Source organism: Notothenia coriiceps, unplaced genomic scaffold (genome assembly GCF_000735185.1).
Source record: "Notothenia coriiceps isolate Sejong01 unplaced genomic scaffold, NC01 NC01_scaffold00016872, whole genome shotgun sequence".
Lineage (NCBI taxonomy): Eukaryota > Metazoa > Chordata > Actinopteri > Perciformes > Nototheniidae > Notothenia > Notothenia coriiceps.
The window spans coordinates 386,638-410,371 of record NW_011349573.1 but is presented as its reverse complement, the minus strand read 5'-3'; the positions used below and the strand labels follow the sequence as shown (position 1 = coordinate 410,371).

The 23,734-nt window shown below is 39.9% G+C and overlaps 2 protein-coding genes across 2 annotated transcripts; both read right to left on the bottom strand.

Annotated features, from left to right (window-relative positions):
* Positions 1–6,192: 6,192 nt before the first annotated feature.
* Positions 6,193–14,823, bottom strand: skap2 (src kinase associated phosphoprotein 2). The gene is made up of 13 exons (XM_010776331.1): positions 14,700–14,823; positions 14,235–14,340; positions 14,119–14,144; positions 13,646–13,744; positions 12,792–12,872; positions 12,384–12,467; positions 12,112–12,236; positions 11,688–11,751; positions 11,447–11,560; positions 11,187–11,261; positions 9,896–10,008; positions 6,515–6,617; positions 6,193–6,398 (listed from the first exon to the last, which is right to left on the bottom strand). Exons 1-12 carry the CDS (start codon positions 14,737–14,739, stop codon positions 6,525–6,527), a joined length of 1,020 nt encoding a protein of 339 aa, XP_010774633.1. The 5' UTR covers positions 14,740–14,823; the 3' UTR covers positions 6,193–6,398; positions 6,515–6,524.
* A 3,236-nt stretch (positions 14,824–18,059) lies between these two features.
* Positions 18,060–19,567, bottom strand: LOC104949900 (homeobox protein Hox-A2b-like). The gene is made up of 2 exons (XM_010776330.1): positions 19,236–19,567; positions 18,060–18,762 (listed from the first exon to the last, which is right to left on the bottom strand). Exons 1-2 carry the CDS (start codon positions 19,565–19,567, stop codon positions 18,087–18,089), a joined length of 1,008 nt encoding a protein of 335 aa, XP_010774632.1. The 3' UTR covers positions 18,060–18,086.
* Positions 19,568–23,734: the final 4,167 nt, after the last annotated feature.

The window sequence follows — 23,734 nt, the reverse complement described above, 5'->3', positions numbered from 1 at the left end:
CCTCTGTGCTTCGCTGCCAGTGTGTGTAAATCAGCAGGCAGCTCACGGCTGCAATGAGGTAGAAAATAAAAAAAACATAAAAATGTCCAAGTGAAATAGGAGGCAAGGAGAAATCTTTTATGATGAGCCTAAATTCTCCTTACTCTGCAGTAGATTCACCGGCCGGCTCAGCTTGTCTTCTCCAGACACCGTCCATCATCACTGTCTGCATAAAGCCACAAATTACTCAAATTACCCCACCTGCTATTCATGTAATACATATGTAATGAGTACCCTTTATTCACATGATTATCATTCATATGTTAATAGGGCCCATGTCAAATTCATTAATATGCACATGAAATTATGTGGACTGTCTGAAGTTCTGCAGATGTAGTTTTACACATAAAGTACAAGGCAGAGGTTTATCAACATGTTTAAACTTGTTGTTGCTCAATTGAGCAGAAGTTCATTCTTGACAAAAACAATTTTAACTCCATAGGTTTCTTACAAACTTTCAAACAACTTCCAAGGTCTTCGTCGGCAAATATGGTTTGTGAGTTCCTTAAATTCAAAACTCAACACCATAGTTACGTCTCTTTGTTCATTAATATTTGTTTTACATAGCCTACACTGCATAGGTTCAATGTATTCGCTGCTAATTGCCAATAATCTCCATCAAACGCCCAGCAAAGATTCGCTTTCCACAACAAACAGTAACATCATGAGCGATGAGTTGTGTTGTTTAGCCTACCGTGTTTCACATGTTGTGGCAGTTTGGCTCCAGTCCAGTCTGCTGACATTAGTGATTAGTCACCCATAGTATTCACAGGTAACAAAATAAACCAAAAACTGATAACGCCTTCGAAACATTGTGCTGACGTCTTCCTGTGCTAACCAACTAATGAACAGTGTATGCAAATGACCCACCTGGGACGCCATCTTAATTAGCAGACGAGTCAAGGCGTCAAAATAAGACCACAAGGCTTCAAAATAAGAGCACATGAAGTAGAAAGGAAAATATGTATTTGTCAACTAAGCTGAGACATAAACCAAAATGTGTGGAATTTGTTATCAGTTATACCAAGGAGAATGATTCATACAATCAAATGTATCCAATTCCTTTACATCTTCTGACTCTTTAGCCATTAAGATAAGCATTAGCTCATAGTTATTTACATCAGTGGTTCCCAACCTTTTTTGTCTGGTGTACCCATTGAGCTGGTCTCCATTCAAGTACCCCCTCACTCATCTGTGATGATTCACCTTCCTCTTTTCTTGTATAAATCCCTTTGTAATCATATGTAACCCAACTGCTCCTTATGAAAATCCCTTGCATAACTCACCCTTATTACAAATGCATTTTAACTTGACATTTACACTTACAATAATAAATAATTATACAATAATGAAAATAATAATATTAAGACTCACTTCTAGCAGTTTCAACATATTTTGTTAAGACTAGAGCTTTTAATGATACACTTGAGCTTGCTTGTCTTTCATAAGCATTGATAGCTCTGGGGGAAGGGCACCAGAATTATGAAAATTGATTTTAAATATTTTTTTGTATGGAAATATATTGCAATCCGTAGTCTTTCTACGTACCCCCTGCAACCCCTCAGGTACCCCCGTGCCCTCGGTTGGGAACCACTGATATACATGTCCACAAGAGGTTTCCATGTTTTATTGAATAGATTTATTGCAGCTTTTTGACAATGGGTGATCAAAACAATACATTATTTATATGTCAATATGTTTTATAAAACAAAAAACGATATTTAGATACCTTGTGATCTAAATTAATAAACATTTCAACTGCAAAATACATGTTAGTTTAAAAAAAATAGCGTGCTGCGGTAACTGTTTTTTACCATGCTATGTTTTGGTCGTATGCAATTGTTGAAGGTCAGTCAGGAGCAACTGCCAACCCTATTACAAGGATAGCTATCAACACGTAGGCCTACAGCACATTTTTTAAGTAACATGAGAGAAGGTCCAGCAGGCCAAGAGGCAAAACCCTCTCTCAAAGAACTGTGAGTGCATCAATCAAAACTGCAACATGATTTACAGCATGTGAAGGGAAACATTCATGACCAAAACTGACAAACTACACTGACACTGAAGCAGAACAGTGGAAAGTTCAAACGTACCACAAGGAACATTTCATATAAATACTCTACTATATCAGTAGTTGACAAATGCTTATGCTTGGCATCCAACAACAAACAAAGCAGAGGTGGCTTGGACTTGTTTAAATCTCTCATGAGCAGCAGCCAGGAGTTTAGAACAGGTATATCCTATTGTACCATTGTACCATTGTACCAATACCTCCAACCCTGAAAGAATGTTTTGGTGGGACATCAGAAATTGTGTGAGTTATTTATATTTCAAACATGTTGCAAAGTGTTATAGTGATGTACTGCATATTATCTATCTCCTTACACGATTGTCTTAATGCCTTTTTAAAGCCTGACGTACATTGTAGAGAAATATAAATCGACAGTTTTTGCCTAAAACTGTCCAACTGGAGAATTTGGATGCTTTAAAACTCAGCTTGAATGACTTGTGTGTAACCATTTCTTATAAACTCCTCCGGTGGTTAAAACCCCCGCTGCTGTTATACTGAGCATGTTACCTTGGTGCCCTCAATGGTGACCCTGAATCAGCTTTGTTATTCTGTCCACCTCAAGACCATGGTCACTCTGCAAAGACCATCAGCTCCTGGCGGACCCTAAATAAGCTCAGGTCAGCTTGGCTGGCCCTGTGTTCAGATACATACCACAGATGACATTAAGTGGGAGTGATGGCAGAAATCTGCTATCCAGTGACTCTGTTTGCTCAGCAAGCTCCTGTAACTCAACTCTCAAATGTGTGCTTCCTATGTCATGGGGTTGTATTACAAAAAAACTGCTAAATTAAGAGCTGACATTCAGATTCGACCTCATCCTGAATGTGAGATACAATCATCTAACTCTGAGGGTGTCAAGAGTGAAGTTTCAGTTTACACAAGATTGACAGTTGTGAGGTATAAGAATGTTACAGGAACAGTGTGGAGACGGCTGCAATTACAGTTGATGGATCTCGCACATCTCTGACCCGCCCTGATTGCAAACTATCCTCCCAGACCCTCCAGGGTCATTACTCACCTCACTAACTAGTAGAGTAAATCAGTAGCGGAGCGCTGAACTGATATTATGGCACAGCCAGAGAGTAAACAGGATCAGAGTACGGAGGCTGGAGCCTTATAAATAATCTGCGAGTAGATAGAACAGGAGCGAGGCGTGGGAGATGTTTATTGCAGGTGGACAAACAACTGTCACTTTGATAAGAGTGATTTATCCTGAATGACATGTCAGCACATAGCTCTACTCTGCCTGTGACAGCCTGGACTGCCAATCACACATCCTGGGACAAGAGACCTGTTTGTAACAATTGTGCATACATTGCGTGAGAGAGATGACAAGCAACTTCATCAGTGGAAAGTATCATCTGTGACATGATGGTGTTCAAGGTAGCATCCTCTTCTGGGATGATGGTGATGTTTTAAAGGCCAGAAACGACACTGTCAGGCAGTGGAGCCACCAGCACCTGAGACATAAAAGTCTTCCCTCGACATCACTGTCTGCAGCTCGCAGAAGGCAATTAACAAGAAGGAAAAACAGACACTGAAAACGTGTGAGAGAGATGGGTGTGGTGCTTGTAATAAATGGCCTGTCTAGACCCATATTTACTGGCCTGCCACTAACCCTGGCTTCCAGCTCAAAATATTACACATTATATATTGAAAAATCACTGAAAGGCACAAAAATCGAAGCCTTAAACTCCAGAAATATGAATTTCAGGGCAGCCTGTCATAAATGTTCGTTAGCTTTCACTTTAAATACCCAATGTCTTATTCTCACAATGTCATAAACTAGCTGAGGAAACCTTAATTTGTCAGCTGCCATGAGTTATGCTAACTGAAACTGACCTCAATTAAGAGTGACTTGCATTTAAAAAGTGTCTATTTCAGATTTTAAGATTTAGACCGGTTGGGAGAGGCTTTAATGGAATGCTGACAGAGGGCAAGTTGGAGAGGTAATACATTTCCTGTAAAATGCCAGTGGTTACCACATAAATAAGGCAGTGTTATTCCTGACAGAAACTCTCTATGAAGCTGTGGTGATCTACGGCTGAATGACCCGGTTAAAGAGCAGCAGAAACAGCTGACAGCTTGATCAAGATTACCTCTCTAAAGTGGTATAGATCAAGTCTTTAGCCTTCCCACCAGCCCCAGGGGTTAAGGTACACAATGGTGATGGTACACGATAATACTTAACAAGGAGGAACAGCTATCAATGACAATATTATATTGTCCCTCCCGAGAGTTATTTACCCAGAAGGTATGCAGTATGTTTGTTATTCGAAGTATATTACACTTGGCTGTGTGAAAATGAACACCATAAGCTCTAAATTGTCAGTACAAAATGGATTCTGTCCTGAAGGGTGATTTGTTTTATATTTCCCTCACCTTTCTCAGCAAATCTGAATTTTATTTATTATTACTCAGCAGCTCAATCTATATATATTTGACCGGTAAAAGTGTATCTTTATGGCTGCAAGTATTAATTAGTGATATTCTGGTATCATTAGTGTAATTTAGTGCCTACTAGATTAATGGCCCGGTGGCATTTATCTATGAAACATTATATCTTGATGTTAAATTGCAATAAAAGAACCTGTATATTCCGAAGATATGGCTGTCCAAATCTAACGGAGGGGGAAGGGGGTGTAGTTGACATCCATTAAGGAAATCCTTTATTGGCACATAAAAATGAGAGGCAATATTTAGCCTTACTTGCCTTTGGCAACCTAACCCATAGCCTAACATTAAAAAGAAGACTCTTAGCTGGAAAGCTACGTCAGCCATAAAGAAATATTTGTGTTTATGTTTTAAATCCACAACTTAACATTAGCACCAAAAAATGTGTCATGTGTTACATAATCTGCCTTAATGATGGAATTACAGAAACCATCAGTAATGGTATTTGGTGATCACTGCATTTCACCTCGTTTCACTACATTCCTGCCTTCCCCTAAAACAAAGCATTTTCTCCCCATTTCCAATGTAGTATATTCAATAACTAATTATGGTAATTCATTACAGCTCCAATTAGCAGAGAGGCTTTATCGCTGCACTGTACCATAAAGAGCAGGATTTATGTTGGCTTTGAATGTCACCCAGAGGACAGGCGACTAGCTCATCACTCAACAGCAACAAAACAGAGACAGGAGCAAGAGAAAGAATAGAGGGAAGAAGCAGAGAAAGATGCAGTGAGTTATTGGTTAATGAGCGCATTTTCCTTCACATTTATCTTAACCTTGAGAAAACCTTGACAAGGCCCCTTTTGTCAGCAGAAAACCAAAGTTGGAACAGGTTACCCTGATAAATAAAATTGTCATACAACTTTGGTATTTCAGTAAGGAGGCCGTAAAAAAATGTACAGTATGTATGTAACCTCGGAGGGATATGCCCATAGCTAACACCACCACGCCTGCTGTCAAACAGCCCCTCAGAGGGTGATAAGCGCCCTGCTCTCTGTGTGGGTGGCTGTCTTATTAGTGCACCTCAGCCGTTTCACTCGGGCACGCAGCACAGCCAACCATCTGCCGCGCTGTGATCCTCTGCCCAGCAAAGTCTCTCAGGTGTCATAAAGAAACAGCATCCCTTTGAAGTTTGGAACAAAAGTGCTGACCAAATGAATAAATCTAATATTTAAAAATACATCATTTTTCATTTATTTAAAGGGGTTGTGTAAACAAATGTGGTGTACACAGAAGATTTCATATTGACTTTGGCCTGATATCATAACAGTAGGCAAACAATTTGATTAAGTATGCTTGACTATTATTGATACATGTTCTTTTTTCCATGTGTACTGTATGCATGTTTATTCCCTCGAGAATGTACTGCATAACTTTATTTCTTTTAAGGTATTTATTTTTTAAACATTTTCCTCTTGCATCTTGTCCTGTCATAATTCAGTATGCAAATATCATATACAAAATTGTGTCCCACTGCAACCAAAAAAACCTAGCATGTGATATTTCTGTCTTGAGCACCTCTGTTACAGATGTAGAAATGTGTGACCTCTGAAGAGACTCTATTGCCACCTTGTGGCTTAAGTCCAAGGAATACAAATAACTAAAAGAATGCTCTGACACAACAGATATGTTTGAACGTTTATTAATCAAGCCAAGAAAAACACTGACAAAAGTAAATTATGAAATGGTATGGGAAAACGGTTTTGAGGATGGGAAATAAATACAAAAAAGAAGTGCAGAAACTGTAGAAAAATACTCTTTAACATGTATTTCAGTCAGATGAATATGTATTTTATCCAATCATCAATCAGTTGGAGTGGATATGGAAGATCCTGTAAGTGACACAATGTACCAGTTACAATAAAGCGGATTATCACAGTTATATATTTCTTAAAATAACTAAAGGTGTAAGATATTTCACTGCCATCTTGAGGTCTGAACAACTTACATGGGTGTGTTTATATAGCGTAAAGCTCCATCAGGTAATCTTTGGGAACGATTCCTATAGATCCGTTCTTTTCTCCGACCCACCAACCACAGCTCTGGTACTCCTGAAAACAAAGTGGAGAAAACACTAATTTCCTCTTGTCTCTATAGACAACACTGAGCAGCAAACAATTGTTCTAAAAATAAATAGTACTATCAATGATCACACCACAGGCTGAGGTTTTTCTTAAAAATAAAAATATTATCCGATGGTAAAACTCTAGAGTTACAGAAACCAGTGGTCTTGCTTTGGAGACTTTGAGACTGACTGTTTGTCTAACAGAAGTCAGAAGGATAATGGCGCCCTGGTGGCACAGGTTAAGGCTGCCCACTGTGACTGACAACATCCCGGGTTTGTTACAGGTCACGGACTCTTGTTTCCTATCATTTCCCATCTCTCCCTGCCCTCATTCCCTATCATCTTGATACCATCGTAATACAAACACAACCTGTTCAATTCACAAAGTTTCTTCCCTTTCACTCCTACATCCCAACAACAACTTTAAATCTCCTGTTCACTGTCCTGCTTCTATACTTGCTTTTGGTTTCAAAACCGCAAACACATCCCTGATCCTGCACACAAAAACAATGTGTGTGTAGAGCACATCACATATAAATCTGTCACAGCATGACAAGTAATAGCTCCAAATGGCTGTCAGCATGCTGAGATGTGAGGGGGACACTGGGAGGAGAGATCTGAGACAAGAGGAGAATACCCCTCTCCCTCTCTGGCCAAGAGACTGACCTCACATCAAAGTCCTCCAGGACATGAATCAACTCTGGAGATCACGTTCTGACAAGGCTGAAGGAAAAGGAACCTGTGAATGTTCAAAATATATGCCAAAACTCGGGGACGAGGAGGGACCACATCTGTGTCCAGTTATTCCCCGGAGAGAGTAATAAATGTAAGTGATCTTATGGTAGTAGAAGAAGATTACGATAACAATAGTGATGGCTAGGATTGACTGTCGTCTGGTGATGGGTCATTCATCACGTCAGATAAAAAAGTACTGTCAACGTCAAATATTTATACACAGGACTGGAATATAATAAAAAGTAATAAGTACATCTTAATGATTAGCAGCACATTTAAATGGAAACAAACTTTTAAAAAATAACTAATGTGTCAGATTATTAAAACAACACTTCACACGTCCCTGAGGGATAATATGGCAGCTTGACATGAAGTGTGTAGTGCAAGACTGAGTGTGTGAGTGTGCACGTTATGACTTCCTGCAGCCGGCCTTTGAAAAACACCAACACCTCATTGTGTAGTTCTGGCTGACAAATAAGACGTGCTTGAGTGAGTAAGGGGTAAAAACATGAGAACACATATACAGAGCTGTGGAAGACTAATGATACCACACACTGTGACAACACATACATTATTAACACACAACTGGATAATACTTATGTCCCATAATATTATTACCTCTACCTAATGAAACACTCCGCAGCTGATCCATCAGTTTGCAAACGTTTTTAATGTGATGAAGTGAAAACATCATGGGCACACGGACCACAGCAGCAACATGTTTGGACAGTGTTTACTTTTATCCACCCATCCAGCCACTTAAGTTAAGTGAGATGATACATCTCCCGATTAGTTTTATGTGCTGTGACTTGAGGGGGGCGAGGGGGTGGTGCAGCATATCCGGACAACACACTCTCCTTCACTCCCGGTCAAGCCCTATAATCAACACCCAGGTCCTGACTGGGGGGTCTCGCAGCTGTAACACTACAGCTATTTCTGGTCTGTGGAATGGGGGAGGGACACTGGGAAGAGGGGGAAAGGAGAATGAGGAAGGAGGGAGCGACTGGGGGAGTCGACTGTCCCTTCAGCTGCAGCTGGCTGCTGCAGTCCAGACAGGTTTTATGGTCATTGCCCTCGCAGCAGGCCACAACCCCCAACACCAAGGTTTCAGCTAATGGCACTCCCAGTCTGAGTGAAAGGGCAACTTGATTCTTGGTCCTTTTCCACATGAAGAAGGAGTCGTAAACAGGCCTTTGGCCAGTGAGCATTGATGGTGTCTGTCTGCTTTGTGCATTTGTTTCCTTCCATTAGTGCGGAATCAATTAGTCAATTAGCTGGTCCACAGAAGATTAACTATTTTGAGAATCAAGTCAACTATCAAATAAAAATGTTGAACATATGCATATTTCTTATCCTCAAATGTGATAACTTTTTTTTTTTTTCTAAATTGTATATTTTACTGTTGGTCAGACAAACATAAATTAAAGAAGTCCTTTAAGGCTCTGGCTATTGGTATTTTACACTATATTCTGACATTAAAGACGCCCTATACTCTTAACTAAAAAGCAATGTAATTATCAGTGTAAATTATAAATAATTTTTTTTTAAAATAATGTTCGAAATTCATCATTCACTTCATGTTTTTAAGTCTTCATTGCTTGTAGGTGCCACTAGATGGCAGACTTGAATCTGGAAAAGGACCAGGCCGGTTGACACAGTATGTCTCAGTTGACTTCATGCTCCTGAACCCAAACAGCCAGTGCATATTTCCCACTCTTTTTTCTTTCTTTTTTACACAAACTACAGGGTCGACATGCATCTTTAAAGTAAAATAAACCTTGACTTATATGTAAGATAATGTTCAAAAACAAGCTTGTTGAATGTTTCCCATCTAAATCCACAATTCATATGAACCAGTTAAGCACAAAAGGGCTCCTGTTTAGTTACATAATGAAGGTAAAGAACGGCCCCTCAGTTCTCAATACCTGGCACTCATGCCATATAGCCGACAAGCCTCGGAAATTGTGCGTCCACTACACGTCCTCACCTGCTCTGAAACAGAGTGGTGGACTGAGCCTGGGTTTCCTGAGAACACACATTCCTATTTGGCGAGGTGAGAGAGACGTCTGAGAGGTGTGTGGGCTGAGGGCTGCTCACCGCCTGGACTGGCAGCAGCGGCAGCGTGCTGAAACAGTCCAGATGGAAGTGATGGAATGGCGCTGTGTGCCAGCTAAGCCCAGCCTCCGCCAGCAGCACTAAAACAGTTTCCGTTGTGACACAACTAATCCCCATCACAGCGACAGAGAGAGAGAGAACCAAGCTTACTCTGCCCCTTACCATCAGCCGTCCACCCCCAGGCGGAGGGCCAGGTGCTGCCAGTAAAGGATGTGAACAGTCGGTTCCTCTCAGGGCCTAGAAACAACTCACTTTAGGTGGTCTGAGACCAGCAGAACCACCCTGTCTACAGACCGTACATCTCTGGCATTTCAGTTGGGTTTGAGCTCATCCCGGCTTCACTATCCAAAAAATAAAACTCCCAGGGAGAAATCAATATTTAACATCTGACAAGCAAGGTTCCCCTAACCATACCTTGCTGAGGATGTAGATGGCATCTCCACGCTTGAAGGTTAACTCATCCGGTTGGTCCCCTGAACAGTCCCATAAGCCCTGGTAGAAGTTGGGGTAGTCTGTGCTCTTATCAACTGGATGGAAAGGGAGAGAGGTGATAACAGTTTTATTTTCTGTAGAGATTAAGACATTAAGTGTACAGGTAGGAGGACACAGCAGTGATTGTCTGTATGCAGAAGGACCAACAGGAGGCAGTGGAGAGCCTTAAACAGAACTGGAGGAAGAGCCAAGTTCATACTATATGCTCAATTTGAGTATTTATGTTAATGCTGGCAAAGTAACATAGTGAACATATTTTCAAACAGTCTGCATGCAGACTATAAAAACAGATTTTTAAACGTGCTGTTGTTGGTCACCATTCTCACTCAATTCATTGCACAACAGAAATTAAAGGAGTAGCTCACCACTGAAAAAAAAGGTTAAAACTGCATCAACCTGCAGGGGCTGCTAATGAAAATTAGCCTGTTTGCCTAAAACTGTTACATTTACACAAAAGGCTTGAGTTCTCATGTTAATTATGACCATTGACCCTTCTTAAAAAAATATAATAATTATACATTCTCAGTTTTATGTCATTTTAAACCAATCCTTTGTAGAGAAAGCTATTATAGTCAAAATGAAGAAATCAATTTCAATATGCTTTTTTTTGTAAAACAAGAGTTGGTTTGCCTTTAGACAGTGTGCATTGCATCATTTATTGTTTTTATAAAATGGTAAAAGTATGGTAATTGTTGTTTCATTGATTGCAAAACATGTTAACTAAATATCACATTATAGAATGCTGTATAACAATAGTTAGTAGTATTACTAAGCTAGTTTCTTGGCAGTTAATGTTTACCGCTCAGCTTATCTATTGATCTAAAGTGGGACCACTTCCTGTTTGTAGGACCCTCAGTGTGGGATCATGTTGTGGGAGCTGTTGTAATGTTTACATAGAAAAATGTGAAAGTTAGGCTGCTATTTTTGCAATTGCAGAACTTTTATGCATCACTTATTGTAAAAGGGAAGTTGGCTAACAGGGCCAAAAGTTATTTCCAGCATTGTGTTAACTTTCAGTGGTGCATGTTCACAGAAACTTCCTCTCTAAATGTCACTTCTTTTTAGCTGTAGCTTAGAAGGTTGAATGTTATTTATTGACCACAGTCTCATCCTATCTTGTCTTTATATGTACATAGGGATTGATACTATACACTTTTAAACACAAATCAAATATACCACTCATATTTGTTCATTCCTAAAAATGTTTTTCTACCTGCAGCAGGAGGAGATGGTTTACAGACTGGCTCGATCTTTGGAGGAGGCTTTGCTGGAGTGGGCAAGTCATCCTCTGGTGAAACAGACAAGAAATGGATAGACGAGTGTGCTATGACTTATGATTCTCTGACTAATTAGTAGGCAGAGAAATATGGACTGTTAGAAAATAAACCCTTATTGTCAAGGAGAAGCATGTCATTTGATGATTTTGTGAGGGACAACAGATATCATCGCAGTGACACAGTGTGTAGATCAGACCTGGGAGCTCTTCATAGATGTCTTCGTCAATCGGCTCAGACACAGGTATATCAACATCATCGTACACATCCTGTTCCTCCTCATCATCTTCTTGGATTATTTCTTGGATGATTCCTGTCAGGGGAACAGTTTGATTAATGCGTACATAAATATTTTTGAGATTTCTGACCAGAAACAAATTGAGTTTCTGACATTATAGAGCATACTCCTGATCATTCTTTATGAATTAAACAGTTCAAACCTTTCAAAACAAAGTCTATCTGTTTCACCCATTCCTCCGCCTCTCTCACGGATGACGCACAAAACTGTCATGAAAGAGAGAAATGAAAACTGCAGTCAGTTCAATATCCAGTTGTACATATATTAATTAACATAAGCAAATAATACTGCATTTATGCATAGCAAAATGTTCCGTATGGAAGCGCCTGAATGTTAGAAACACTCATTTAGACTTTTTAAATATGCGTGTCAGGTTGAGCCATTGCAAAGGCAGCAGTGTAAAATGAATGAATAGGTTTTAAAAATAACGGCTTAATGAAGTGCATGTAAACACATGCCTTGCCAAATTTTAAACATGGCACATCTGAAGTCCAGATTTGTTTTTCAATTAGTTTGTGCACTTAGAAACAGCAGTGATTCAAATCATCACCAAGAGATGCGCGCACCTGATAGACTCGCTTGTCTGGAGCCGTGATTTCAAAGCAGCAGTCTTTCTTTGAGTCTTTCCGTAAGGTGCTGTTAATTTTGACAGTGTATCCATCGATACTGAACTCTCCCTTCTGCTGCTTGTCTGGTTACAGGAAATTAAAAACATCATTATTAATAGTTTAGATGCAACAACTGCAAAGTCACTGTCAAATGCAGAATGCTAAATATCCAACCACTTTTAATTTTCTCAAACAGTTTCATAATTAAAAGGAATTAAAAATGTAAGAACCTTTCTCACTGCCATAATAATAGAAGGTATGCTGGCTTAGAGCGCACCACCTCTTCTGCCACTCGGTGCCGAAAAAGCTGTGATCTGTGGAGAGAAAACCAACACAAATCATAACTTAGAAGAGGTAGATCATTCTCTGGTTTAATTAGAGCTCTGTTTCGCAAAACAATGTGAAAATGCCAATGGAATTTTTGGTTTACTATCATACAATACCTTAAATTTAGGAAGAGGTATAATTATTTTTGTCTTAATAAATGGCTGGCTTATATTAAATGGATGCTTTGCAGGAAGGAGGACATGTAGGTTAAAACATATCAATACATTTCTGAGGAGCTTGGCAATTAAAGTGTGCAAAACTCTCTCATTAAAAAAAAAGGGTAACACGTATCTCATCATCAGAACACCCACCCTTTCTGCGCTTCTCAAGGTATCCCGCTTTAAAGACAGACGTCAGGTCCTGAGCCGCCACAGGTGGGGACTGCTGGGCACCTGGAGAACAGTTGAGGAAACCCATCATGTTTTTAATGATGTATAAGTGAAAATTACATTATGTTTTCAAAATGTTAATAATAAAACAGATTGATTTCTGACTAACTTCATGTTCTTCAAGTATGTGGTTGATTTGTTTGACTGATGTGAAAATAAGTAGCAGAATCTATGGAGGCTCTACTACGCAAGGTTTTGCTTCTCACTGGAGGAGATTCCCCTTGCAGCGTGCAACTTCAATGCAAATGTTCAACTGCTGTGTCAAAGTTGCTTTGTGTGAAAGAGCAGCCATAAAACTGGCAGCTGTTTGCAGCCCATAAACCCCAGACCCCTAATAGCCATTATCACAAGGATATCCCTGATACTCTATTTATAAAAGTAAATACAACATATTGCATTGGTTGCCCCAATGGACCGTACAGGGTTAACTGGGCTACTGTACATGGAGACATGTTTTTTCTCAAACTACAGCAATGGCAGTAATGTTCTGTCCCAAGACTGGCTGGGAGCAATAAAGTGTGCTCTAGCTGTCAAAGGGGTGGGGTGAAAGAGGTGGTGGGAGTAGCACTAGTGCCCCCAAATTGCTTCCCAAGTATGTTGCCAAGTTACAGTTGGAATGTCTCCCTCATTGTGCCACTCAAAGTCACTTTTCCAAGGAGCAGACCCCGAGATTTGTATTTGTTCATGCCAAGGTGCAATTTTCAATACTTTAATCCACCACTTGTTAGCAGTTAGCAAGTCAACGTTTGGACATCTGCTAAGTGTTTGTGGCTTACCTTCGCCAGCGTCTTCATCCTTGTCTGTGCGCTCTGACTGCTGCGAGCCTCCATCGTTGTTGCTGTCAACTTCCTCCTCGTCATCCTCCTCATCTCCACCTAGAAGAACAAACAGAAACTGTTAATGGTGCCTGTTATATTGTATCCCAATGGCTCTCAACCTGTTGTGCATATCCATGAGATTGATTCATTTCATTTGAAGAGGGATATTCCCTTTTGTGGCTGTTTGGAGAAGGTTTAAAAGCACAAAACAGTTTTTTGAAAAAAAGAAAATAATAGAGGACATTGTTGGTGTATCAGGAGGTATGTATTTTATATATTCAAAGTTGTTGATCATATCTTTTAAGATAAGATAATACATTTCAATGGGTTTATCCTGAAATTAGTGACCCCTCCGATTCATGCCTTATGTGCTTAAAACACAAGGTTGGGAGCCACTGGTACATTTAATAAAGTGTAAGACAAGCACTCACTTCTGTCCTTGAAATCGTGTGGGAAACTGTTGAAGAGAAAGGGATTAAATGTTAAAAACGTTCATATTTTCCATTAAAATATTTGTACCTCAATTCTGATCTGCAGAAAGACATACCCCAATTTGAGCTCTTGAATCCGTCTGATGAAGGCATCCCTCTTCTCTTTTGCCTTCTTGCTGAGATTTTCCCCTTTTAATCCATCAGAGATGAAATATTCTAGGTCTAAAAAAAAAATCAGATAAAACATTCATAAAATCTGGTTCCACTGTTTTGGCAGACAAAAACCAGGTAGGCTTCTACTGGAAAACATGTACTTTTCAAAAGCACAACAACACGGTGTGCAGCTTCGAAGTCCAACTGCTCATTGTTTGATACTGATCAGCACGGATGAAATAGCACCACGGTGGTGTGTTGACATGATGCAGCTAGACTGAAGTCCACCTGACTGAAAGCGTTATGAGTGTGTGCTTCCTCTTTCACAAAACGGTCCCTTAAAAGCTGGACGTGGTGATAAAAGCACTAAATAAACACGGAAAACCACCCATTGTGTGCAGATATGCGGTAACTTATTAAGATTTTACCTGAGATGAGCGTCGTTAGCTCCTCGGGAATCGCACGCATTGTATTGAGAGTTTGTTCCTGGCAGCGGTGACCGTCCGGCTGGGAGACTTCACACACGGAAGCAGCAATGAGTTTAAGGACACGGAAGTTAAAGTTCTAATTATTATCTGACCACATAGTTCCGCTGTAGAAAACCCCCTCTGAAACCTGCCTGTTGTTCAACATCCACACTGACGTTTATTGGTCTATCAGCCTTTGTGTGTATAGTTTTTGACTGCTCCTGATGACGTGGAGTCGATGTTTTAATGGAGCAATGGGTCTTTACAGACCTATAAAGTCAGCGGATAACACATGATCATATTTTTTGATTGATTCCAGATAATATTTCTCTGGCACTTAAGTCTGTGACTGACTCACTGGACACATTGGCGGTGTCTCTTTTTTACAATGATGCAAGCACTTTGGGCTTATGAATATGTCAACATTGTAAATCCAAATAGGGCTCATTAATAGTTGAGGAAGCTATTATATAAAACTGTTCTGCAGGTTTAGGAGCAAGTTTTTTAAATATATTTCCAACAGATGTTTGAGAGAGCCCATTTAACTTTTGCACCGTTTTTTCCTAGATCGCATTCAGAATATCAATCGCATTATTGAGACATTAATTTGTTTTGTAGTGGACAATCAAAGACAAACACTATTTTCCTTTCTAATGCAATCAATGTACAAGTCCTGGCAAAAGTAAACAACAAAAAGCTCACCTTATACACCAAGTCAACCCTGTGCCTCATGGTGTATTCAGTGAAAGCAGCTGGGTGTCATATTGTTTATAAAGGTGTCAGTCATTCATTAGTCATCTTTTGACAGTGAGAATCACCCAATCCAGGTTTAAAGGCTCAGCCTTTGAACTGAATAGCCTGTTGTTGTGGAGAAATGAAACAGAGATGTCAGTGCAGCTCTGGAGGGGCTGAAGAGCTTCAGCTCGTGCTTTAGCTGCAGGTGCTGCATGTTGTTTGTCAGTGCTGTCAGGCCAACCAGTCCCACATCCAAATGACTCTCCTCCAGTTTTAACTCAGCAGCTTTAGAGATACTTTAACATCCACACACACTCTGGTTAAGTTCTTAGGTAGCCTACCATTTGCTCTGTCCTTTTTTCTTCACCAATGTGTTTTGGACCCAGTAACACTCTCTATGTTGTTTTCTTTATTGACAGTGATAGAGTTTTTTACACTTTTGCTTTATGTCTTTTATTAAGTTTTACAATGTTGTTGATGTTGATTCACTCTGAGAAAATTTGAACCAGCTCTATAGATCTTTGGTTTATTGTCATGTGATTTACAATCACATTCCTAATTTCTTAATCCAAACATAAACTTTATATAATATCCTTCATGGTAGTATTGTTTTGCATTTTCTGATGTCATTTCCTGTTCAGAGCCGAGTAACCAAGACCTTCTTTATGACCACAAACCCTCTGAGGTCATTCAAAACCTGACCCCCTCCTGACCTGGCAGTAGTTCCTCTCTGCTTGGAGAGGAGAGGAGAGCCAGCTTGACCTTTGACCCGTGTGTGTGCATGTGTGGAGGGAGGGATCTGCTGGCACAGGCTTGTATCTAGTTTCCCATAATGCTTCATCTACTTTTCTACCATGCTTGAACTCCTTCCTGTGGTTGGTTCCTCAGATTTTATGATTCATAACATGTTGGTAATGTACTACTTGACCAAGCTGCTCCAAATTACCATCATATACCCATAACAAATAAAGAAAATTATATAATAAAATTCATGAATGTGAATGTTGGGGTGGTCATGGTGAAACCTGTAAAGGGGGGCAAAGCTATGAATTATATGTTTTATTTTTATGCTCATAAAGAGAAACAAAGCTTTTTTCAAATAATAAATATCAGGAGATATTTGTGGTCTGTCCAGCAGACACTGACTTGATGGCACAGAGTGCTCTGACTAAAAATTAGCTCAGTGGCCTCAGCACCAAAGCAAATCTGACCACCTGGGCTTAATCTTTTCAAATTACCATAATTAGCCATCGCTTAATATGGTATCTCAGTAAGAATTGCAGCACCCTACCTTTTTTAGTATTGCTAGCAGTGAGGCTGAGAGCAGCACGATGAGTGCAGAGATACCGAGGCTGTAAATTAAATCACGCTGCCTGCAGACTCTGGTCAGAATAATTGATCAGTGGGATTGTTAATCTTTTTATTTCAGGAAAAATCTCTGGCTTTATCGATCATTTCCCCTTAACGTTTAATAACAGCTTCCTATTAGAAACAGCGACCAGGCTGTGACATCGTGGCTTCTGTGCGCTTTAACGAGCCGAGGCTAACCAGTCGGTGTGAAAAAACAAATGTAGCCGTAAACAGGGGTGAAATCCGTTTGGTTCAGATTAACATACATTTACTTCCATCGTTACATTTTTCCATAAATAAATGGAATAAATAACGCCTGCTATTACCTCATATCTGGTCTATTTATTGCGACTGTGTTCTAGATTCAAATGAAGTTAAAATGTACATCGACTTGGGGGAAACGTCTCGGCTGCTTTGAATGTTTAATTTTAAATCATCAAAATTGAAAAACGATTGCGTATAAGGCGCTATTCTTATTTCAAAAAGATTGTGTTACGATGAGGATCAGGCCATAAACAAGCACCCTCAGTGCTGTGAGTTTTATTGGCAATAACATTTAATTAGAGCCAAGAAAAGTCATAGCTTTTGGCCTGGGACTCCTAGCAGGCAATTTTCACTGCAAATGTTCTTTTTCTGGGTTTAAACTTGCTGAGGCAATGAATCTGCTTTTTTTGTTCATTCTTTCTGGTCCGATAAATCGTTGAGGTATAGCCTATGCAGAAGCATGCACGAAAAGTACTTTAAACTAAACGTATGGAAATTAACAAAGATACTAAATAACTATTATTTGTATTTCGTAATGCTCATTAATCTTGCTATTTGTTTTGAGGCCGTTTGAGATCATAGAATCAATATCTTGCAAGAAAACATCACGTGGCGTTTGAATAAAATTATTTATATTATCTTTATTTGCAAAGTATGAAAGTAAACATGTGTTATAAACTATTCATGGACATAATTCATTTTTTCTTATAGATATATTTTATATTGTACTGTAGGCCTAAAATCAATGAACTCTCCGAACTTTCTTACTGTGAAATAAGACAATGGCGCTGCTGATTCCAATAAATGTCAAGTTTTATTTCAAAAAAAATATTCTCCCTTATAGTAGAAATCCATATAAAAATAAAGTCTTTCCTCGCAGGCTAAACTGCCCATATAGGCTAATGTCTTTGCTTTAACTTACCTTACTTTTGAGATCTACTTAATTGAGTATAAACTGGACACAAGTGTCTGAACTCAAATGAAACATGTTGAAATATTTTAATAGCTCAAGTTTTGCAGGTCGATTGTTGTGAATGTTTCTGAGAAAAGGTCAAAAGTTTCGGAGGATAAAGACAAGGGACTATGTGCAGAATCTGACAAACTTGGTGAGAAAGAGGAGGAGGAGGAGAAAACGTGGAAATCCTGCAAAGAGACGTCCAGGCCCGGGGAATTATCATTGTCCGGGCCTATTGTTGACACGCAGATAGGAACAGTGGGTGCCGGGTTAGGAAAATGTTTCAGATTTTTCTCATTGCTGTTCAAAGCGCTTTGGTTGTCCCCATTGTGCCCGTTCATACAATGTTGTGAAGTTAAGGTATTTTGGTGGAAATACCTCTCCCTCTCCAGGAGCGTCCCCCCGGCTACACTGCTGTCTTCCTCCTGCTCAAACTCGTCCTCCTGCCCGTCGTCCAGGCACGCGTATTTCCCCTCACTGTCCCGGTTCTCCTTGCAATGGGTCTGCTTCTTGTGCTTCATCCTCCTGTTCTGAAACCACACTTTCACCTGCTTCTCTGTTAAATCCAGCAAAGCAGCTATTTCCACTCGCCTCGGTCTGCACAGGTATTTGTTAAAATGAAACTCCTTCTCCAGCTCCAGAAGTTGGGTGTTGGTGTACGCAGTCCTCAATCTCCGGGATGACCCTCCTAGCTCTGGCTCCTCTGGGGAACCTAAACAAAAATAAACAAGTTTTTTTAATCAGAGAAATGCTGGCAAAAAATAAATAAAACAGCAACAGAGTTGAGTGTGTATATGTGGAGGAAAACAAGCCGGGGAGAAAATTGTGGCAAGCAAGCGCCGGCAGTGGGAAGATTTATGGGCCCCAGGCAGAATATGATGGGTCTGCTTGGACAGGACAGGACGGAGGGTGAAGATTAATGAACATGCCAGCTGCTGGCCCGTGTAAGAATAATCTATCACTCTCCATTACTGTCAAACATTAACACTAGTACACTGCATCACAAGTCAGTGCGTTACTTGATGAGATTAAGCATGTTTAAATCAAAATCCTACACTGGTTTAAAGGGATGCCCGTGTTGCATAAGGCCCGCGATGCAGCTCATGCTGAGGGGATTCCTCAGACAATGAGGAGCCTTTTACATGGAGGTTATTAATCATCATGTCTTGCCTTGGGGGGAGAAGTAGAGTGGCGAGGAGTCAGTCGTTGTTGCAGAAGAAGCAGCAGCAGCAGTCGGGTGTCTCTTGATGCTTTTTTTCTCCTTCATCCACGGGTACTCCGGGGGAAGGGATGCAGCCTGCAGCGGCTGTTTTGCGCGGCTGTGGCGTGGGTGGATGCCCGGGTGCAGGCCGGGGATGGTCTGCTCAAAAGGAGGAGGAATCAGTGTCGACTGTGAAAGCGCCGAGCCCTTGATTGATGAACTTTGAAATGCATCACCGACAGGGTTAGTGAGAGATGTCAGGCACTCAGCGAGCGACGGCTGGCTGTTGATAAAACCACTTTCTCTCCCAAATTCGTAATTCATCTCCTCCTCCTTGTTTTGAAAATCTCGCTGATTTAAAATTAACTCAGATTAATACGCCGTTTATTATCATAAACGACTAAACTAGATATTGTCGTATGGAGACCTCTATGCCATAAACTATTGCCTTCATGAGGACATCGTTGGAATTAGCCCGTGCTACTTGTCACATGATTGCATCTGCCCAATGACAATTTGGGTTTTTTATCAAAAGAAGCCACTGTCCCCTGTGATTGATCGAGAAAGTCTGAGGGGTAACGCCTCATTCCAGGGGTAGGGGTTGCTTTATTTACACATTTTTTGGGGTCAGTTTGTTCACTTCTGCCCCCCGCCCACAGAAAAACGTGCCTTCTTTGCATGTCCACGCAGTCTGCCTTGCGAGTTACGTGCATGTGATTTGTGATGTGGGTGCATGAGCATTTATTTGTAGCGTGGCACTCAACAAATCATTTCATCAGTCACATTTGTGTCTCATAATGCAGCGACGCCCAATCGATATCAGGGCCATGGGCGTTAATCTTGAGAATCTCTTGGAGGTTTGCTTGGAGAGAAAAGGCTGCACCAGACATTCAATAACATGTCCACCCCTCCCCCAACACACACACTCACACCGACACACACACCGACACCGACACAAACACACACACACACACACACACACACACACACACACACACACACACACACACACACACACACACACACAGGAGAGAGAGAGAGAGAGAAACAGAGGGATGACAAAAATGACTGTTGTTTAATAGATGTATAATGTGAATTTGAATGATATTGACATCAGATTCTCGCAGGGGTTTTTTCTCACAATTATTTAATCTTCTCAGTACATTATGGTATTTTTGGTAATTTGATCATTTAAGTCTTTATAGGAAATCTCCTGTAAAAACATGATTTTGTGTCAATGCAAGTAAGCAGTTGGGTTATTTAAAGGGCATTCTCACTATTTTACAGTTTATAGCTCCCTATATCCCACATCCCATTTCATTTATTTTATTTCACCTATAGGGATAATGTTGACCTAAGCCATCATCCTTACACCTCAGCATTATTGGTTATAACATAGCGGAGGGTAGACATGATTTGCCACTAGTGTGAGGCAAAGGAAAGGTGGGGATCCGATGGCTGTTTATTGCTCAGGCTCTAAACAAAGAGCCCTGGTAGCCTGTGTGTGATCAATCTTTCTCGCCAAAAGGTCTGACAGCTCCCTGCCCTAAGAACACATTTAAACCATCTAACACTCCCTTAGATCATATATGGCCAGGAAGAGGAGAACCACTCTCTAGCTAGGCTGTAGAGGAAGTTTTCGATTTAGAAGTGAAGGGATTTTTTTAAAGACGGATGAGACGCACGGCCTTCACGCACACAATATTTTTTGCACACTCGCTCGATAATAAATCAGAAATCCCTCTGAAGACGAAAATCGGTAGTTTTTCGATTTTTAAAAAGGACTATACTGGCAGAAAAAACATTAAAGGACTTGGTTCGTGGTATAGAAACGAACGGAGCAGCGTTTACATAGGATCAATTGTTTGCAGAGGTGAGTGGGTGTTGGCATTCAGCAGAAATCCCATTCAGTCTCATACCTTTCTCTGCATCAGATGCGAGCCGGTCTTTCTCTGGCCTGGTAGACTTCTAATAATTACATTTTACCACATTTGCTTGAAATGTTTATTTTTACTTCATATAACTTATTTTGACCTATGTTTTTTTTTTAAGGATGTTCACCGAATTTAATAACGTATGTACTGTGAGGTAAATCTCACAGCCTATAATATTTGCTTATAATTTAACTGAAGATGATAATTAATAACAGACTTAGAAATATGTTTTTAATTTAACCAAATTAAGCTCATTGTTAAGCATGTCTGGATATTGCTGCAAATTATTGTGTACACTTGTGTTAATTATCATTTTATTCTCATTTGTTAGAATATAAAATTAGGTTTTAGCCGATTGGCCAGATTTAATTCGACACAGGTGTAGAAACCAACAAGGATACAAAGAGAACAAAGAGCCTTGTGAATAGCAAATGCATCTCTACAATATGTATGATGAAAATGATCTGAACACTGCGTTTTGACACTTATTTAACGTTATATATTGCTACAAATATTGATTTAAGTCTGCTGTTTTCATGCGGAGATGTGCAGACATAAAGCCACATTTTGTTGCCTGCTGAACGGATGCAGACAGAAAGAAGATGGTGTCTGGATGTGAGGAGGAGCGGCGCTGCCCGTCTGTTCCGAGACAACAAGAGACATCTGGGAAGCAAGCAGGCCAAATCTGTCACCACTCTTGGTGCTTTTTTGGTAACTAAGAATATATATTTATAACTCGTAGTCTTGACTTTGTTTTGGAATTATTTTTTGTGAGTGTCATGCAAAATGTATGCCCGTACTAAAAATAAATATTTGGATACTTACAATGCCCATCTGTTTTTTCAGTGTTAAAACAATTCTTAATATATCGAATTGCAATTTAAAATGTTTCACATATATTTCATATTGATTTCCTCCACATTGTGCACAAGCAATTTGATGTACAATGTTGAAATTATATTTGGTTAAATTGGTGAGAAAATGCTTAAAAGTGTCTGTTATAGTTGTTTTTGTCATTATACCGTGAACACCATTCTGCCCGTGGGGGACAACTGTAAAATAAATACAGAAGTATTCAATCGTGCATCACCCTTCTGGAATAAACATTTAGCTTTGTGTGTGTGTGTGTGTGTGTGTGTGTGTGTGTGTGTGTGTGTGTGTGTGTGTGTGTGTGTGTGTGTGTGTGTGTGTCTAGGAAACAAAGCAGTGTTCATGACAGGATTTTCACATAACAGTTTTATTTATTGAGCCCCTGGTTTCATGAGCAGATTTGACAGATACTTCAGGGGCGTTAAAGGCTGCAAATCAAACTGTTCTGCACGTCGACATGTGCAGAAATATTGTGAAAAAATCAGAGATACTGTCATTTTGGGCCCTTCTTCTTGCCTCTCAGGAAATCAAACAAGACATGTAATGTTACATTTGGGATCATAAGAGTAAAAATGAACAACACAGCTTTAAGAGATATTCAGCCTTTTCGAGTGTCCTTGCTCAGTGCATGTTAAAGGCAGACATTGATGTTTTATCATTCACTGAGCAAATAAATCATTTCAAATTGAGGATGAGGATATATATCGAAATCCAGGTAAATGCATAAGTAACTGAGAAATAAGTTCATTTGCAAGCCAAGTCCAAATTCTAAAAGTATGTTTTCCTTGAAAACTGCATTAATCTGTGATGTTATTAGGAATAGTTTCAAGACATCTTCTGCAGTAATGTTTTAAGACCTTATAACAGAAACACCCTTACTATCCACTTTCATACAGCAGACCATTGGCAGTGAGATGGATAAAATAGACTCACATGTGCTCATGACTCTACTCCTCTGAACTTCTCCTCCAAAGTTCACTTGTGGCCTCCTCTGTCACCAGCGGTGTCATGAGGTTTGATGTATAGGGGTCTCAGGAGGTCACTGCAAACAGCGTCCAAGAAACTTTCTGTTTTTCTGCAGCATGCTCCTCAAATGGCTGTTTTCATGGAAGATTCATGCAGGATCACACAGGAATGCCATCTACGCTCTGAAGAGCATTAACTGAAGGTTTCTTAAGTGTAATATATGGTGTAATGTCACTATTTTATCATGCTTATCTTTACAGTTTTCCAAAAAAGGAGTAAGTGACTTAATGGTCTGCATGTGGGTGACCTTTGGGGTTGATATAGGGGGATTTGGATGAGGTTGAGGGGGGCATTATGGGAAACCAGGGAGGGAGGTAAGCTTTGGGGTATCTCTTACTTTAGGACCTCAAGTTCATCGCTCGGTTGGGATCCAGTACTACCCTGGGAGAAAAAAAGGGAAGTTATTGCATGCCAAAGGATTTATGTGTGAATGTGCCTGTACAAACTAATATGTACACATAGTTTAGTCATTATAACATAGTAATTTGATATAATAGTTATTGATTCCATGGATATAAATATGTATGCTTTTTTTTAAATACCTGTAGATGTGTGAGTATTATGGTATCATGCATTCCCATCACATATCTCGTATTCACAAGCATAGAGGGAACCATTTGATAAACTATTTTATGAAATACAGAATAAAGAAACCCCATGA

What these genes read in the sequence shown, in the direction of transcription:
- skap2 (XM_010776331.1), bottom strand. Translation starts at nt 14,739, where the DNA reads ATGCGTGCGATTCCCGAGGAGCTAACGACGCTCATCTCAG. An exon ending in GGATGAAGACGCTGGCGAAG is followed by an intron (nt 12,873 to 13,645) that starts GTAAGCCACAAA and finishes ACTGTTCTCCAG; the next exon opens with GTGCCCAGCAGTCCCCACCT. An exon ending in CATCTATGAAGAGCTCCCAG is followed by an intron (nt 11,262 to 11,446) that starts GTCTGATCTACA and finishes CTGTTTCACCAG; the next exon opens with AGGATGACTTGCCCACTCCA.
- LOC104949900 (XM_010776330.1), bottom strand. Translation starts at nt 19,567, where the DNA reads ATGAATTACGAATTTGGGAGAGAAAGTGGTTTTATCAACAGCCAGCCG. An exon ending in GCAACAACGACTGACTCCTC is followed by an intron (nt 18,763 to 19,235) that starts GCCACTCTACTT and finishes ACTTGTTTATTT; the next exon opens with TTGTTTAGGTTCCCCAGAGG.